Source organism: Phalacrocorax carbo, chromosome Z (assembly GCF_963921805.1).
Source record: "Phalacrocorax carbo chromosome Z, bPhaCar2.1, whole genome shotgun sequence".
Taxonomy (NCBI): domain Eukaryota; kingdom Metazoa; phylum Chordata; class Aves; order Suliformes; family Phalacrocoracidae; genus Phalacrocorax; species Phalacrocorax carbo.
In genome coordinates this window covers 67946249-67963292 of record NC_087548.1, presented here as the reverse complement: position 1 = coordinate 67963292, position 17044 = coordinate 67946249, and the positions used below count along the sequence as shown (strand labels likewise).

General features: G+C 40.8%; 1 protein-coding gene across 5 annotated transcripts in view; it reads right to left on the bottom strand.

The window, feature by feature from the left end:
- The window catches only part of SEMA6A (semaphorin 6A), a 115723-nt gene that overhangs the window by 46301 nt on the left and 52378 nt on the right, over positions 1-17044 (bottom strand). For all 5 annotated transcript variants that reach the window (XM_064439178.1, XM_064439181.1, XM_064439182.1 and 2 more), the window contains exons 3-9: positions 15641-15758; positions 10438-10498; positions 8911-8973; positions 7954-8055; positions 5081-5171; positions 2008-2127; positions 886-974 (exon numbers count right to left, since the gene is read on the bottom strand). In XM_064439178.1, coding sequence (XP_064295248.1) covers positions 886-974; positions 2008-2127; positions 5081-5171; positions 7954-8055; positions 8911-8973; positions 10438-10498; positions 15641-15758 — 644 coding nt within the window. The remainder of the gene's footprint in view (positions 1-885; positions 975-2007; positions 2128-5080; positions 5172-7953; positions 8056-8910; positions 8974-10437; positions 10499-15640; positions 15759-17044) is intronic.

Sequence of the window (17044 nt, the reverse complement as noted above, 5' to 3'; positions counted from 1 at the left end):
AACAATGGAGAAAATTAAAATGTTTGTTTGAACTAAAAGACTGTGCTGGGATTCCACTTTTAAAACATTTGGAATAACACAGCAAGGTGCTTAATTTAATCCCAGATTTTCATAATCTGTGACAAACAAGAAACAGAGAAAAACTCCGCTTTGGAACAGTGTGCTATAAAAGATAAGACTGTGGCATTCGCTATACAGCCACAAATCCTTCAGAGATCTGTTCTCAATCCATATAAAACTGATTTCCATACAGACTGCTTAGCTTTCTATTTCCCCAAACAAAACCACATTTTACATTCACAATCCCTGCAAACCATGCTGCCTGCTCTGACTCTTGTGTTTTCAGCACTTAAAAACTATGCAAAAATTGCTGGGCTTTTATTCCTGCCCTCCACCTTTGTGACCTTGGTCAGCTTTTCTGACTGCTTAGTCAGAAAGCTATTGTGAAATTAGCAAAAATGCAGAAAGTCTTTAATTATTCTTTGCAGAATGGCAGAGTACATAATTCCTGCCCGTTTAGTCAGCACTCCAGTTCAGATTTCTTAAAGAAAGACATCTCCCTGCTTTGGAATCCATTTTTAATAATTAGTTACTATGCTGAACTAATTATATTTGCCTTGTGCTTTTTACGATTTGAGAAAAGAGATTCCAGCATACACCATCGCTGCAAGAACCCACCCTGTTTCCTTTCGAGGGAGTGAATTTTTTCACTCCAACCAATCTTTTGGCTTGAGTGATAGGAATCTTCTCAAAATGATGACCTTGTCATAATGATTTATGGTTCTCATTTCAAGGTCACTCGTAACAGCATTGGTCCAAGAATAGCATAGGTTTTCCTCCTCCTGAACCTGAGAAAGTCATTCAAGGCAATGCTTTTGCCCTTACCTTTCCCATGCTGTTGTACTCCACTGCTATTTCCCGGAAGAAGAAGTAAATGTAATTGCCATAGTCCACTGCCTGGACAAAGTATGGTTCTAGAAGAAAACCCAAGACATCCTATTTATGCACCATGTAGAGCATAGAGCATGCAAAGAAAAGCCAAATACATTCACAGTAAACATCCAAAGATGAAATGCCCACATTAGGCAAACTTGCTCAGTTTTCGGAACTAACATCACCACCACTGCAGAAGAATTGCTGTCTGGGGATAGGACAGCCAGGGACAAATCTGCGCAACATCACTGCAGGGCAGTTAAGTGTTTGCCACTAATGCGTTTGCCCTGTGTGTTGTACAAGAGGCAATATATAATGGTATGCCTGAGGGGTCCAAGCAGTGCTCTTTATGACATGCAGGCTGTGTGTGGAGGGAATAACAAACCATGTAACTGTTTCTGCCCACACGTGTCTGTAGCAGCAAGCAAAGTGGGACAGCTAAAGTCGACACCTGGCAAAACATTTCTGCATGCAGAAAAAGACTTCAAACCATGGCTTTGCTCCCTGTTAAAATCACTCCAAATGCTAACTATTCATAACGCCTACATGAAGCTAAACAGTACTGTTCTTAACAATGAAGGCATTTAGACCACAGAAATTGCCTAATTCAATTGCAGCTGTACAGTCCCTAAGAACCGTAAGAGAAAGGCTTTGTGCAATATTCCCATAATTTTATTTTCATTAATGAATCTTAATGTTACAGGACAAACCCTCTATACCTCATGAAGCCTTGACTGTTACCTAACATAGTCCTGGGGCAGGAATATTTTCAAACACAGCCCAAGCACACCAAGGCCTGCAAGTTCCAGCCTTTACATCCAACAGCTGTAAACTGATGGATTTGAGCTTGGAAAGCTCACTCTGATCTACCATGCTCACAGCATCTGTCAGGTCCAGTAACTTGGGATCAGGAGAAGAGGGAAAGAGATAAACAGATCAGTGTAAGAAAGAGATATAATTTAGTTCCTTCTTTCTGCCAGAAAGCATTGGTGAAATGAAATGACAGAGAGGTCTGTCAGGAATGCAAGACTCTCATCAGAGATGCTGCTTTTTTCATTTTCTTTGTTTATCTACCTTTCAACCACTTTGAGTCATGTTTAACTGTCCGCAGAGTTGGGCTGTCTCCAAGGCTCCGGTATATGACTGCATCTATTGCAAGGAAGTCGGTCACTGTGGCAGAATACAGTTTTCCCTCTGGGGAGGAAGGAAAGAAGAAACAAGAGGGGAGGAGCATTAGAAATAATGTGATTGCTTTCTTCTGTCAGTCAAGTGAGATGGGACAAATGAAATCATCACAATCTCCTTAGAAACACTGAAAGGAAAAAAACAAGCTAGGTTAAAGAGTCTGAGCACTGAACAAGAAAGTCACTAGTTTTCAAAACGATAATTTCAGAGGAATGCTATGGGTAAAGAAACCTTATGGAGTAATTCTTATCCAGTTCAGGTAAGTCATACTGAACTACCCTATCCAGTTTTCCTGAACATGTCTCTGGTTCAATGCTCATAAATTCTGTCTACATGTGTGAGCAAAATAAATATGGGGAACCCACAGCAGAACTGTTAGTTTTAAGTGGGAGGGCAAACCAGACAGGTCTTAGGGAGTGTCAGTTAATTGACACTTATGCAAACTTCTCCCTTTGAGAGCACTTCACCTCTGCCAAAGATCACTAGCAAAAATTAAATAGTGTGCAGGGAGCCCAGGCAAAACAGGGATGCAAAGAGATGGAGAAGGATTGCCTATCTTTCTTTTCTAAAATGTGTTTTAGGCATTTCCTGCATGAATTATACATTCCTCTCTTTTAAAGTCTGGAGGACAAGCAATAAGAAAAGGTCTACAAAATGGCACCCCAAGGACAACCAAAAGATGCAAAACTATCAGGAGGTAAAAGCATGAGCTCCAGCAACACTTTTAAATTATATTTGTTGTCTAATCTGTTTGCAGGTCACAGTAACTGTACAGGGCTGTTTCCATGTGTGAGGCAGATGATGTGAACTTGACGTTTGATAGAAGTAAAAGCATTGAAGCACAAGGACAGCAACTTGTGTCTCTGTTATGTCTATGTAAAAATCAGAAAGGCCTATGTCTCCTTTAACAGAGATTATGTTGGGTCCTGTGCCTTGAAGGCACCAGTACTGAGGACATATCCAGGACAAGGCAAAAAGGCTTCTGTTGGTCATGCTCTCCTCACTGCATTTACAGACAGCATTTAATTTCAGCTCAAGATTTAAAGATCAGACTGTTTTTTATGAGCAGGACTGTACTCTTTGTTCTGAGCTCTACATTTCCCATCATTATTTGGTTATTTAAAAATGGGATTTTTTTTCTTGGGAAAACCAGAAGAAATAATTACAAAGAACGCAGATACTAATACCAAGTTTAAAATAGAATAAAAAGCTGGTTTGTTTAGATATGGATGTCTGAACTCATGTTAATACAATCACACATCTGTTTTATTTTCTGCCAAGTTCCTGAAGACCATGTGACCAATTACAGTTTACACATATCAGCTATAATAGCTATAGGCTGCACGAAAAGCCATATTCATCTAAGTGCACCCAACAGGCTCTGATAAGCTGGATTAGTGCCCCAAACTGCTCTGAAACTGCTTTTCACTGCACTCTGAAAAGTTACCATGGGTATCAGTAGGTATGGCATATCAAACAATGATTTTCTGAAGGTAGCAGATTTACAGAGTATATGCTACAAGAATTTATGTGAACAGTATCAAATTCATTCTGAATCATCATGAAAGAGTATGAAAATTTCTATAAATATGCTTCTTATTTTCAAATAAAATGAGGACTTCTTCAGTGACACAGTGGGAGTCATCTTACCAAACCTCAGTGGCATATAAGGTAAACATTTACATGAAGTTGGTCAAAAATGATTTCTTGTCCAGTATAGTTAGAAGGGGCCTTCTGAAAGGTGATTCAGACTGCCCTAAGGATAGGGAATCTGAGACACATGGGATAAATCTTTCTCTGAAGGTGTCTCATGTCTCTCTCTTTCCATCGTTTATGAATTCCTTGCTATAATCACAGAATTTCTATGTTATGTTCTTTTGACAGTAATTAAGAAATTACATACTACCACCATTATCATCACCATTATTTTTTAAGCAAAAGGACCCATTTATTTCCACTATAGAGAGTAAACAAAAAATGCAACCTGCTATAAAATCTCTCCTTTGCAAGGCAGATGATATCACCTCAAACACAGTAGTGCTTAATACAGCCCTTCAATCACAGACTCAGCTGAGAGTGGCTGGAATATTTGCACACTCTTAAATCTTCATAGGAATAGCTAAAGTATTTCCCCATGAGCATCAAGGCTCTGCTTGCTAGCATCACACCTGCTGAAGAGGACTTACATTATCACGGGTGACTTCTGTATTTTTTTTACCATCTATTTTACAGCCAAATCTAAGAAAAGATGAGCAGGGTTCACACTAAGAGAAGTTCAATACAGAAACAATTTAATCAGGAATTCATGAAGAGAGGTACAAAAATACCATTTCACAATCAACAGCCCAAATTAACCCTGTTAATAAGCACTCACTTTTTTTAAACTATTGTAGTAGAAATCAGAGTTAACTGTATTCTGCTGTATAGAGCATAAATCATTATTAACCAGCACACTTCCCTCCTGTGTCTACAATAGCTGGTAACACCACATCGAGATGTTTTCTGCTTTAAAATAAAATCACCTTCCCTTTCCTTCTAGAGCTAGAAAAGGGGACACCACAGTATGTTCCCTAACTTCCTTTTATTATGAACTTAGGCTTAGAGTTGTTAATGGCACATCCTGCCTGCTCCTCATTAAAGTTCACATGAGCCTTGACTCTTCTTGACTTTCATGGAAGGTGGATGCAGCCACAAACGGTCCCTCACACTGGTCTGGTATCATATTATCACGAATCCAGGAAATACTGAAATACTGAACCAGGAAACAGGCTTCAGGCAATGTTTATGGTAGCGAAGTTAATCCCAGAGAAGGGAAGGCTTCCACGCTAGTGATTTCCTTATGCCCCCTATTTTCACTCATTATTCACTCCCTTTGCCAGCTTTTAGATTTTGGTATTCAAGAGTGCTATGGCAAGCCAAGGCTGCAGGACAGAAAGAAAAAAGTTTATCTCCATCACTTTACCTGCAAACAATGCAACGTTGGCATGTTTTGCATCGTAGGGGCACCTGGCCATTCCACTGAATTCATCTCCCAGGAACTCCAGGGTATCCATCTGAAAAAAGAAAGGGAGCTCCTCAGAGAGAGAAACAAAACTCCTTACCCAGGATGAGGCTTATGACAGCGTTTCTTCTTTTCTGGGCAGGGAGGAAGGTCCTTTCTCTAACTGTGCTTCTGACTATGAATTAAGAAACTGATGAAAATCACGGTGTTAAATAAAATCATTCTGAAGAAAATGCATCCAATAAGTCAGGCATTCTTTTGGAGCTAATCACTTTTACCCCGACACGTTCTACAAAAGTCTTCAGTCTATATTTTATCTGCACACAAGCTTCCTGCTGAACTGTAGCAGGCTATGTGGTCTGTGGTTCTGGCAAGGATTCAAAATTTATCCTCAACAGTGATCCAACAGAAGCGCTCTTATACACAGAAAAGACCGCAAGCCACAGTAGTCAGAAGAAACAACACTAGGACAATTATCTGTGTGTGCATTTTTCCCCCCAAAGTCCAGAGATCCTTCTGCTCTAGTCTCAACAGTGGTGCTCTCGTCCTTGATTTGCATACCCAGAAGGATGCTCTCCAAGTCTTACTCTATCAGTTGAGTCTGTGTCACGGAGAAATCCTCTTACCATCAGGCAAGAATTAATCTCTGCAGGAATTTTAAAATCTGAGGCTTAAGTGTAACTCCTGGGAAATAAATTCACCACAGGCACTGATAATGATACAAATATACAGATCAACTTTATGCTAAGTTCAAGAGGGTTTAGTGAGCTACAGGGGAAAGGTACAGCTCCTACTTCTTTAAGATTTTATACTACTGTATTTTGGGAATAAGGACCTTTCTAGCATATTCAAGTAACATGAGCAGCTCATACTGTACAAATCACATAAAGTACAGATTCACAGAGCATGAAAAATAACCCACCTGGCACCATCAACTACTCCAATCAACTTTTAGCTCATATGTTATAGCACCCAAGTCCTCCAGTGGACTATTTGTCATCATTTGTTTTCTGTCATGTATCCTTCCTGTCAAAATCCATTCTGAAGGGAATTAGTTGTGTTTACTCAAGGGTTGAAAAGCATTTCACATGATAGTGAGAGGAAGCAAGTTACAGTCCTGAGCAACTTTCCCTGCAACGAGCCCCACAGCGCAGTTTCATCCAGACTCCCTTTGGCAGTGTGGAGGGACAGACCTGTTTTCTGTTTGGCACATCTTTAGTGCTCTCTCTCTCTTTTTCCCTGGAGAAAAAGCCACGGCAGGTTTTGGAGGGACCTTCTGCTGACTCCCAGAGGTATCACCATCCAGCCCCCCTAGCTCAGCAACAGGTGAGGCAAAGTCTGCATCACAGGGAGTGAAACACCTGCAGCAAGGGTAAGGAGGGCCATTTGTATCCCTCACATCAGGATGCCAAGGAAATCTGTATTTGTATTAGAAGACAGCTTTTCAGCTGGTTGAGATTTGTTAGCAACATTAAAGGCATTGAGACCTAAAAAATGACAAACTGTGCTGGAAGACCAAGTACAGCGCTGAGTCTGAGAAGCTTCGTTGCATGCTAGGAGCAGGATGCAAGAAAAGGAAGAAAAGATGAAATGGCTGTTAACAGAGCAGCTACCTGTACCACAGTTACCATGACGCTGGCTTGTATTTTCATTCAATTTTGATTCCTCTTCCACAGACTGAAAGAAAAGACTATGCTGAGCTCCTCTCATATGTTTCCTAGACTATAGCCATCACAGTAGCTAAACAAGGTAACACAGCACTGCAGAAAAAGCAAGGAAGAGCAGGAGTCACAACGAATACCACTAAGGAAGAAGTTTTTCTGGATGTTAATGTTTTTACTCTGTTTTTTACAGTTACTCTGAACCCCATGAAATGAATGAGAATTGTGCTGTTACTTTATCAAAAGCAGCATTAGCAAAGCTGACCTTGCTTTTTCCTGAGGAAGGATGAGAAATGAGCTGTGGGACACAGCAGTGCCTGGAAAAGCAGAGTCTGGATAACAAGGGCCTAAGTGAATTAATTTCAGAGCTACTCCAGAGACATCCACTGTTGCGGGACCTATCTGATTATACTGGTGCAGGCCTGAGAAAATGGGAAATATTTGAATGAATGGGCCCTGTTAAAATGCAAGTGATGGGGTCACACTATCCCAAAGGAAGAAAATGGGGTCAAGGAATTAATGTTGAGTAACCATGGACCAACATATTTTCTACACAGCTCTAGATACTGTTTTGGCTTTGCAGATCCCCAGCGAGTGAGGAATACATCACCCTCCTGTACCTTTCCCTGTGGAGACCTGCTGTCAATCACTTTTACAGCACACAATGCCATAGGATCTCCACAGCTTCCATGTCCGCTGGGTTCCCAACACTGATCTTCCCAGGTTTTACTGTGCTAAACCCTCAAGTGTCTTGAGAACTGGCTCTGGGATTGAGAACAGTACAACAGAGACATTTAAAATGTGCTGCCCCAGAGGTAACCCTCAGCATTAGTCTATGACTTGATATGGGTGTCACGGACAAGCTGAGGAACTTTCTGAGGAGTGACACATCCCCAAAGCAGGGATCTGAAGGACTCTGCACCTATGGAGGGCAACGAAAAGTGGCAATAAACTCTGATGTGCAGGAGTTGCAAAGAAGTAGGTAATCAACCCGAGCAATCCTCGGAAATCTGATGAACATTGAGCTCTGTAGCATTGAAACAAGTCAGGATAAATGCAATAGCGTTAAATGATGCGCTGCTGAATGACAACCTCATGCTGTTGCCAGCATAGTCACAATAAATCCAACAGAAAGACAAGGCATAAATGAAATCCCACAAACAGATCACATACCTTGTAGTTCCTGCAAGAAGGGTTGAATGCATTTGTTCCACAGATAAACAATGTATCCTCATTTCTTTTCAGGAGAACCTTAATAAAATTATGACATTCATCCTGAAGAAAAATAATAAAAAGTATTTCAGCTACTTCATTTTGGGTGTCTGGGTTTATTTTTATGCCATGATATTTCATTGTCAAGTCTAAAATGAAATTGGCTGGTAGCCACTGTGATATTCTGGGCTTTACTTCAACTATGTTTAACTGACAATGAGCAAGACGCAATTGATTTATGTTCTAGTAGTTTAAAAATGGTTACAAAGAAGTGAAGATACGATATTCATATTATAGCTCAGATTTTGCTATTGTTTGCATAGGTGAATTTTGTTTGAATGCTGCTGCTTTTCTCCAGAGTGAAAAATCTGATCACCTTTTTATCTATGTTGCTGTAAGACAGTAGCATCACCAACACAATATATTGGCATAAAGCATCTGTAACTAGATGGGGAAGCAGGTGTAAACAATCAAAGAGTCTGCATCTAATTCTGATACCAGTTGTGCTAGTTATAGGTTACAGTAGGGTAAAATTGGTGTGAGAAACAGTCTTTCTACAACTGTACACATTTATGCTTTCTGATGACGGAAACTTCTCAGTAAATTCCTGCAGGAGGATGGACAGCAGCATTTAGCTTTTGAGGCAATGGTAAGAAAAATCAGTACACTAAGCATTATGCCCAAAATCCCCAGTGCTTTAAGTATTTCAGGATATTGCTGTGGCTCCTGTCGTAATGTTGTATCACATTAAAAGTAAACTATTTTTGCAAATTAAAGCCTTCAGTAAGTTGATGGAAAAAGCAATTACTGGCAAGAAGTGAATGGCATGATCCATTCCACATCACAGACAGCAGCTTGAGATAATAGTGAAGCAGCTAAACTAAAGTGGCAGATGCAGAAGAAAAGAAAATTGCATACCTTATGTTTTCCCTTCATTCTGCATGTGTCTACATCAGCTTGTCTAGATTTCCATGTCAATTTCTGCAAGGATCAAGAAAAAAATCAATTAGAGCCCAGAGGTTGTTGCATCTGATTTCACAAGTCCCTTCAGGGAGACTAGCTGTTGAACATGTACTTATTGAAAGCTTTCTGCACCCTTTCTCCATGATTAATTCACCACAACAATGAAAGATCAGTGATGTGGAGCATTCACTTAATTTTTTATTGTCATCTATTCATTAGACTAGAAACCTATCCCATTTTTTTAAAGCCTAAACCAACAGAATTCAGTAATAGCCCAGCTTTCAAAAACATGCACTTTTCTTAAAAGTACTAGATGATCTCTTCTTTTAATTTGATATTGTTCTGCAAATCAGAATAAACATTTATGGATGATAAACCCTAACTGAATTCTAAATGAAATATGTATTCTGAAAGATGACATTTTAGATTAGGAAATCAAATTCTTATTAGCTAACAGTCTCAGAAAGCCCTCCACCTATCAACACACTGCTGATTTTATCTGCTAATACTCTTCCTCCAGAACATTTACAGGTAAATCCCAGCCTGGACTTTTTTGCTGTGAGTTTCAGAAGTGGTGAAATGTGGTAGGCTGATTAATTAAAATAAAACTTTATTAAAAACATATAGCCTAACATAGTAACCCCTTAGACTCTATAGCCATGGCAGTCCTGTTTTCTATCAGTAAACTGAGGCACTGAGCATTCATGAAGGGCCCCAAGTTGAAAGAGTAACCGTGAATGTTTATTTCCATTACAAGCCCGTGCCCTCACTTTTTGATGAGTAATTGGTCATAAGCTCCTCTTCAGCATCATTCATAGTTATAATGAAACACTCTCCACTCCTACAGTGGAATTCATCCAATGTCCAAATTTGTATGAACTTCTGCTGGACCAAGGCTGTGCTTGGCCCATATTACAAAACGTGTATGCAATGCAAAGGAGCTGAAGGGAGATTATTTCTACTATGGTTATGCTAATATATAATATGGTAATGCAGGCAAAGCTTTTAGTTTGAATGTAACTTCCCATGGAGATAATGTGAATACATCTACAAAGTGATGTTATAATAAGATTTTGTTTAGTGAGTACTTGCATGAGTGAATAAAATTTTTGTGTGTGAAAATATGTAAATATCACTTGCTTTTTATGATGAAAGTTTCGGTATACTTAATTGGGATAGTATAGCTATTACAGAAAACTGCTGAATATAAATGAATATATTTTTGACAGATGTTCCATGAGGGACCTCACTGTATTTCAGTACGGATTGCTTATCGGCCCAGCTAAATCACCTATCAGAAATTCACAGAGGACATGATTATTATTCTAGCTTTCCCCAAATATGATTACCAATGCCATCTTACTTGCTTATTACAGTTTTTACAGCAGCGCTGGCAAGTTGTTTGAAACTGTGCCATCCTCCTATTTATTTGAAGCTTGCTATAGTGTCCTTGGTTTCTGGATGATGATAAAAGCTACTTACTTTGCTAAAATAAATTTCTTCTGTATGTGATGTGTCCATATCAACAGTATAAATATGGTCCCTGTAAACAAAGGCAAATAAATGCAAAGTCAAATGGAGTACTCAGACAGTTCATTTTCTATGAAGAGAGCTATCTATCACAAGATAATCCATAATCCATTAAAAAAAAATCACAGGTCTTACCAGGGAACGTTACTGACAGCATCACCTGCTTCTCCCAGAAAAGCACTTTCATATATAAACTATCTTCCTTCCCATTAAGAAAAAAAAAAGAAAAATGCTACAAAACTCCAAAGCAAGATTCTTTCCCAAAAGCAGTTATTTGAACAAATGATATTTTGGAAAGGAGTTGAGCCTTGTATCATTTCTGCTCTACAGATCCTTCAGCAGATGCCATGATCTAGCATGCAGATGTTTTTGAGTATTCTGAAATCAGCTACAATCGTTCTTAGGCAGACTTTGCCAGATTTCTGGGCTAGCGGTCACTGTGACACATTTAGCCATTCAGGGTTAAAAAGAGGTTAATGCTTCTTTCTTTTTTTAAGTTATGTGTCTAACCTCAGCTGCAATAATTTGATTGACATTATGGTAGGCAAAAGCCTGACAGCCACGAAACTATTCCCAGAAATCATTCTTTTCTTCACACACTGGTGGCCAGACTAAACTGTAAAATACTCCTCTGAAAAAAAGTTCACATTTCTTGCTTGGATTTACTTTCCTGTTTTCCTGAGAACCTGTCCCCCTCTACAGTTAGCTGTCATTTTCTCCTTGGAAAGATGAAATAGACTCAGCTACCCAGGTGAAGAGATATTTTTGAACGTTTCCCTCTGTGTAAGCTGAGAAAAAGGACATCTCTGAATGGAACCCCTAAAATTTGAAAAAAAACCACCAACCCACAATGCTGTAGTAACTGCCACATCAAATTGGGACTGACCGTCTCATTTATCCTTGAAATAACATTGGCTTTTTCAAAATGCAGGAACCTGTGTAGCTGGAGCCTGATCCACAGCACTGGACGGCTCTGCTGAAAGTAGATACAGACTGTTCCCATTTTAGAAATCCTTGCTCTCAAGGTTAGCTTCATTTTATTGGGTTTTGGGGAAACAGTGTTAGTCTCTTCAATAAAGCAAACACAAAACACTGCTATAAAAGGAATAAGCAACACTTCTCTCACGTGGAGAAAAGAGGTAGCATTGTTGTGGGGAACTGGCTTTGAAAAATCCACTGTCTGCTACGGTGCTTAAAGCTGTTTGCTTTGTAAGATGCCAAACTGAAGAGCTGTGGGTTTTCTTCTCCTCCAGACTCCGTAAAACCAGAGCTGTCATTTACTTCCAAGATTAGTTTAATGCTTCAGTTTATTATTTGCCTGACTTTACTGGCAGAGCAGTGGTCACGGTTGGTGCTGGACTAAAATTACCTATTAGCATGATACCAGCTTCAAAGATTACTGCACAGTTCCCTTTTTATGTACATCAATCTTTGGTGCTGTCACTCCTACTACATAAAAGTGGGAACAAAATCTCTTGAATTGTAAATTAGGTGTGGCTGGAGCTCTGAACACCTTCTTCCAGCACAGCTCCTGATTTTAATCATCAGTCTTACTTTCCAGTAGTTATGCTTATTTCTTTTTAAACAAGACAATTGGAAAACACAGTGGTGGTATTCAGAATGATCCTTGGGTTATTTAGTTCCGCTCTCAATAAAACGGCTGTCAGGAGACTTACTTTCTGGTTCAAGAAACAGTTCAAAGAAAACTCATGTGCTAAGTTACGGGATCATCTGAAAGGGGTTAGTATCAGGCAAATTACGTATCATTTTCTCATGCTGTACGTGAAACGTAGTCGCTGACAATGTCTGCAGAAAGCGAAAGACGTAAAATTCAGGGGAGGGCTCTCTAACCACAATGTGTGATTGTCCTTGCCCTCCTTTTCCCACTGCTGCCCAACTCCTACGATCTACTAGCTGTGGTATGTGTACAGCTCACTGCTAATTAAGTTATTCTAACACAAATCGACTTAATCCTAGAGCTTCCGTTTTTCCCACCTCCAGCCAGCAGAACCTCGTTTTGTTGCCATGGCATAATCTTGTGGAGGAAGGGAATTTAAATAACGCCACCGGCTGTGCATGACCCTTGGCCACTCAGTGCACCGTCTGGAAATGTGTAACTGCAAATGAGGAGGGAGCTATCCCGATGCTTCGCAGGCTCAGTAAACCGTTTTGTACATACACATGAGGGGTGACAGATAATGTGAACAAAAGCTGCCACCACACAAGACAATGGGAGGAGGAGACATGGCAAACTTAGAAAATGGTGCCTGCACGCGGGTGTGGGCGACTGTGAGAGAGAGAGCGAGGGAGTTCCCTTCCCACGAGAAAAAAGAAAACAGAGCTGGTCCTTTACAGACTGCAAGCCAGATATTTGGACAGCACGGCTTCAAGGGCTTCAGCTGAGTTATTCTAATTTATACTGGCTGGATCTCTCTACCTGATGATATGAAAAAAAGCCTTTCCAAAGTGACACAAAATTTTATTTGGCAATAGGTAATGAAAGAGTCACATATCCCCTATGACCAAATAAGCAACTGACAGACAGAAATTTTGTTCTATGCCAGTCGCTCAATAATAAAGTGTTAGTGGTTGTCACATCTGAGTAAGTCCTCTCCTGTGCAAGGAAACTGCCTGCAAAGTGCTGGATTTTCCAAAACAAGCAAACAAACAAAAAGCTTAATCCAAACCTAAAAACCTCAAAATAAAAACTCTCAATGTTTAATCATTTGCTTTGATTGCTTTTCAGATAATTTGGTACAAATGTAAACTTAGCATTGCTATATTTCAATGCCTAAAAAAATCCAGCATGAAAGCAACATCTCATGGTAGCTACAGGATTTATGTTAGCTACAGTTTTCAATAAATGTTGTCTCAAAACTCTTTGAGAAACCCCTTTGATTGTGTACACATTTGCTTCAGTCTCTAGATTTACTACTACTTTTAAAGGAGATGTGGTACTGCAGTTATAAACTTTCATTCACACTAGTTATCAAAGGATGAGTCATCTTCTGAAATTTATTACTTAAAGATAAAAATGACCTTTGAATTTTAACTTGTATCACATAGGCTTCTCAGCCCAGCAGGGATTTTATTCAGTAACAAGTGGAGGGGGAAAAGAATATGTCAAAGAGTTTTTGAGTTACTACAGGAAAAAAAGTGTAAGATTTTTTGGGCTTGTGTACGTACAAAACAGACCAGGTCTTTATTCTTTTTTGTAGGTCACTAGATCCTAGTGGTATATAAGCACTCTCATTGTAGTAAACACTTTTATACAAATATATAGCCACATAACATGTAAGAATGCATATTCACATACCAGTACACATACATATTCCCTGAATATTAGCATTCTTTATACTATTCGTGCACACAGTGGTTTCACATCCTAAAATGTTTCGTTGGGTTTTCCTGCTGTAATACCAGTTGCTTGGGCACTGCGACAGTCTAATTGCGTCAATCTCAGTCTGGGAACAAACTATGAATACAGCAGAGCAAAATCCACAAAGCAGATTTACCACCTTCTCACTGCAAATGATTTCCTAATTTAAAGGAAAACAAATAAGGAAAGCAAAGGGAACTCGGCCATGAAAAGCAGGAAATCCTGCCACCACCTTTCAAACCCCTTCAGCCTGCTCCCCCACCCCGCTCATTATCACACTAAATGCAGAAAAAAACCTAAGCCCTGACCTCAGGCAAAGCACACAGAGGCCTTGCTGTGGGGCTGCCCACTCTTTGTGCACTATAACCAGCGCTGCCACAGCTCCCCATGGAAAGATGCATGCTCTTTGCCCAGACTTGACGCAAGGGCTTGGCACGAGTAAGAACCCAGAGCTGTGATGCCTAGATCCTGTACAAACTGGCATAAGTGAGAAGCCCAAAGAAGCTGCACTTAGGGGCAATGCCTGGGTAAGTCAACAGGTAGAATGTGGTCCTCCTGCAGCCAGGGACTTGGCTCTGTAAAAATGGCACTCAGTGTCTCTGCTAGTGTGACACAACTAATTACTTGGTGCTGAGTGGAGATCAAGAGGCTGATTTCCACCACAGGACACAACCGACCACCCAAAAGATGGGGAATCGCTGTTTGAGAAGGAAGCCAGGCAGCTCCCGGAGGCTGCCCAGGGCTTTGAGGACAGGGCTGGTGGCGAGAGGCTGCCTGTTCAGCAGCTGTTCCCCCTCACTTCCTTGCCATCCTACCCACCACTTTTCCCATCTGCAGCAACAGCCTCTCTGTGGCACATGCAGAAGGGCATGTATTTCTCTGATGGAGGAGAAGGCCCAGAAAACTGGCAGGAAACAAGATGCTACCAGACGGGCAGCTTGTGGGGAAGTCCCAAACAGGATCTAGGCCAAAGAGCTCCTGAGATGGACTACCCACCCATGCTAATCTGGACCCTTCTTGCATTTATCCTGCATCCATCAAGTAATATCCACTCTAAGATTATCAATCTCCTTTGCTAACAACAGGAAGGGAGAGGAAGTGTTAATAACTGATCTGTGCCAGGTTGGCAGCTGTATAAATCTGTGTAGCTCCACTGAAGCTGATGGTGCCATGCTGAGCTATGCAAACATAATATGTGGCTCTATATGCAATTTTTATAAAAAGGCATGTGCTTGTATCTGCACAGTATAGCTCTCCAAAAAAATAGAGACACCAAATTCAATTAACCTTGCTGAGTACATCAAAAGAACAGCAGCAAACATGTTTGCCTCTTTTTTGTCTTAAGTATTAAAAACATGCCTAAACCAGCAATGTTATATTTTAATAACTCTTATCCGAACATGCATTTGTGCACCAGCAGAATCATTCTCTGTAATATGCCATTAATTGTGTACACAAATAAAATTACAGGATGAGGATGGACTCTCTCCTCCATGGGGTTGAACAATTTCTCTGGCAACTTCCTTCTTACCGGACTCAAAGGAAGGCAGATGTGTAGTCCTGAAAGGACTGTCTCAGCATCTCGCAAAACTGAACCTTACTTGACTGAATACCAAGGTTTCCTATATGTCTTATTAACAGGCTGCAAAGCTCTGAGCGTGAGAGAATCCTAAAAATAATATGTGTCTGGCATAGAAGAACTCAGAATGTCCCTCATCTTCACCTTCCCCCTCTGAAAGCAGCAAGGAAGGAGCAGCCAACCAGGGGACTACCGACCTAGCAGCAACGTAGAGGGTCCTGTTCATGACCATGACGAGCTGGATGTCCAGCCGATGCCTCTGCGTGGTGTTCCGCCCTGGTTTGTGACCCACAAACACCGGATACTGTCTTGTATCTGCAGGAAGGGAAAAAAAAAAAACCCAGGGTCAAAAGAGAACCACAAACTGAAACCATGCTAACAGGGAGCACTATGGGGCCCAGCTATGGACAAAACCAGTGGTTTCCATTCTGCCCCGGCACCACAGCCTCAGTTTGGAAGGCATGAGCACAGGGTGCTGCGGAGTTCTTCAAGGTTACAGTCTTTGCAGCTGCAAAGGAGAAAGTCATCACCTTTGTAGAAGACAAAAATTGTGAGTTTTTTTAGAGCGTAAAGCTGTTCTGGAGTTCTTGGCACATAGGTACGTGGCACTTTCTCACAGTTTTTCTTCCACTGCTTGCAGAGCTTAAATGTTCATTCCTGGCTGCCAAAGGGTGTCTAGCAGGACAAAGCTGTTTCACAGTGGCCCATCAATCACCACAATGACTGGACTGGTAGTGGTTAAAGCGAAAGACTTGGCCCTCCTTGGTTCAAAGTGCCAGCTCCCCAGGTTTTCTACAGGATTGGACTGCCATCGTAGAACAGTTGTGGGGATTTCTGAGAAATGGTGGGAAATCACTACCTGAACTTTATAAAATGAAAGTCACTGCATATTATTTTGGCAACCAGTCTGATACTCCAGTTCTTCTGGGAACTGGACAACATACTGACCAGAGGCCCCTTACTGAGTTTATGCTATCAACAAGTAGCGTTCCCCTCACCCTATCAGTCAGCAAAAGTATTTTTTCACTCTTCCCATGATTTTTTTGGTGAGACTTCAGCATACATGGGGTGTGCTGCTGCTCCCCAGGTGATCTGTTTGTACTCCCTATAACAACAGTGAACGCTTCTCACCAAGAGCCACCTTGCTGTCAGACTTCATATATATACGTGATCGTGACATCTAGATGCGCTAACTAGGGAGGTAATTAAGTAAACAAAATTAACTTAGAAGACAGGAGGATGATAAACCTCTGATGAGCATCATCATGAAGGCAGAACTGCTGCTTGTTCGTGTTTTACAGAGCTGACTAGCACCTTGCTATGCCTGAGCCTTTTCCCCATCAATATGCGTTCCCAGAAACCTGGAGCTGTTTGAGGGAGTCTGTTTCTTCAGCAAGTCAGCTACTGCTGTAGTGCTTTCAGCTACTGTCCCCTAAACATATTTTCCCTATTAAGCTTGGCCGAAGTATTGACTCACATCATGGTTTCAGCAAAGCTCTTGAGAGCGCCACACATCAAAAAGCCTTGTGATAGAACTGTACAGAAACAGGAACTTCCCTGCGAATCAGATGCTGAGAACTCTTGGAGAAGCAAATTAAGAT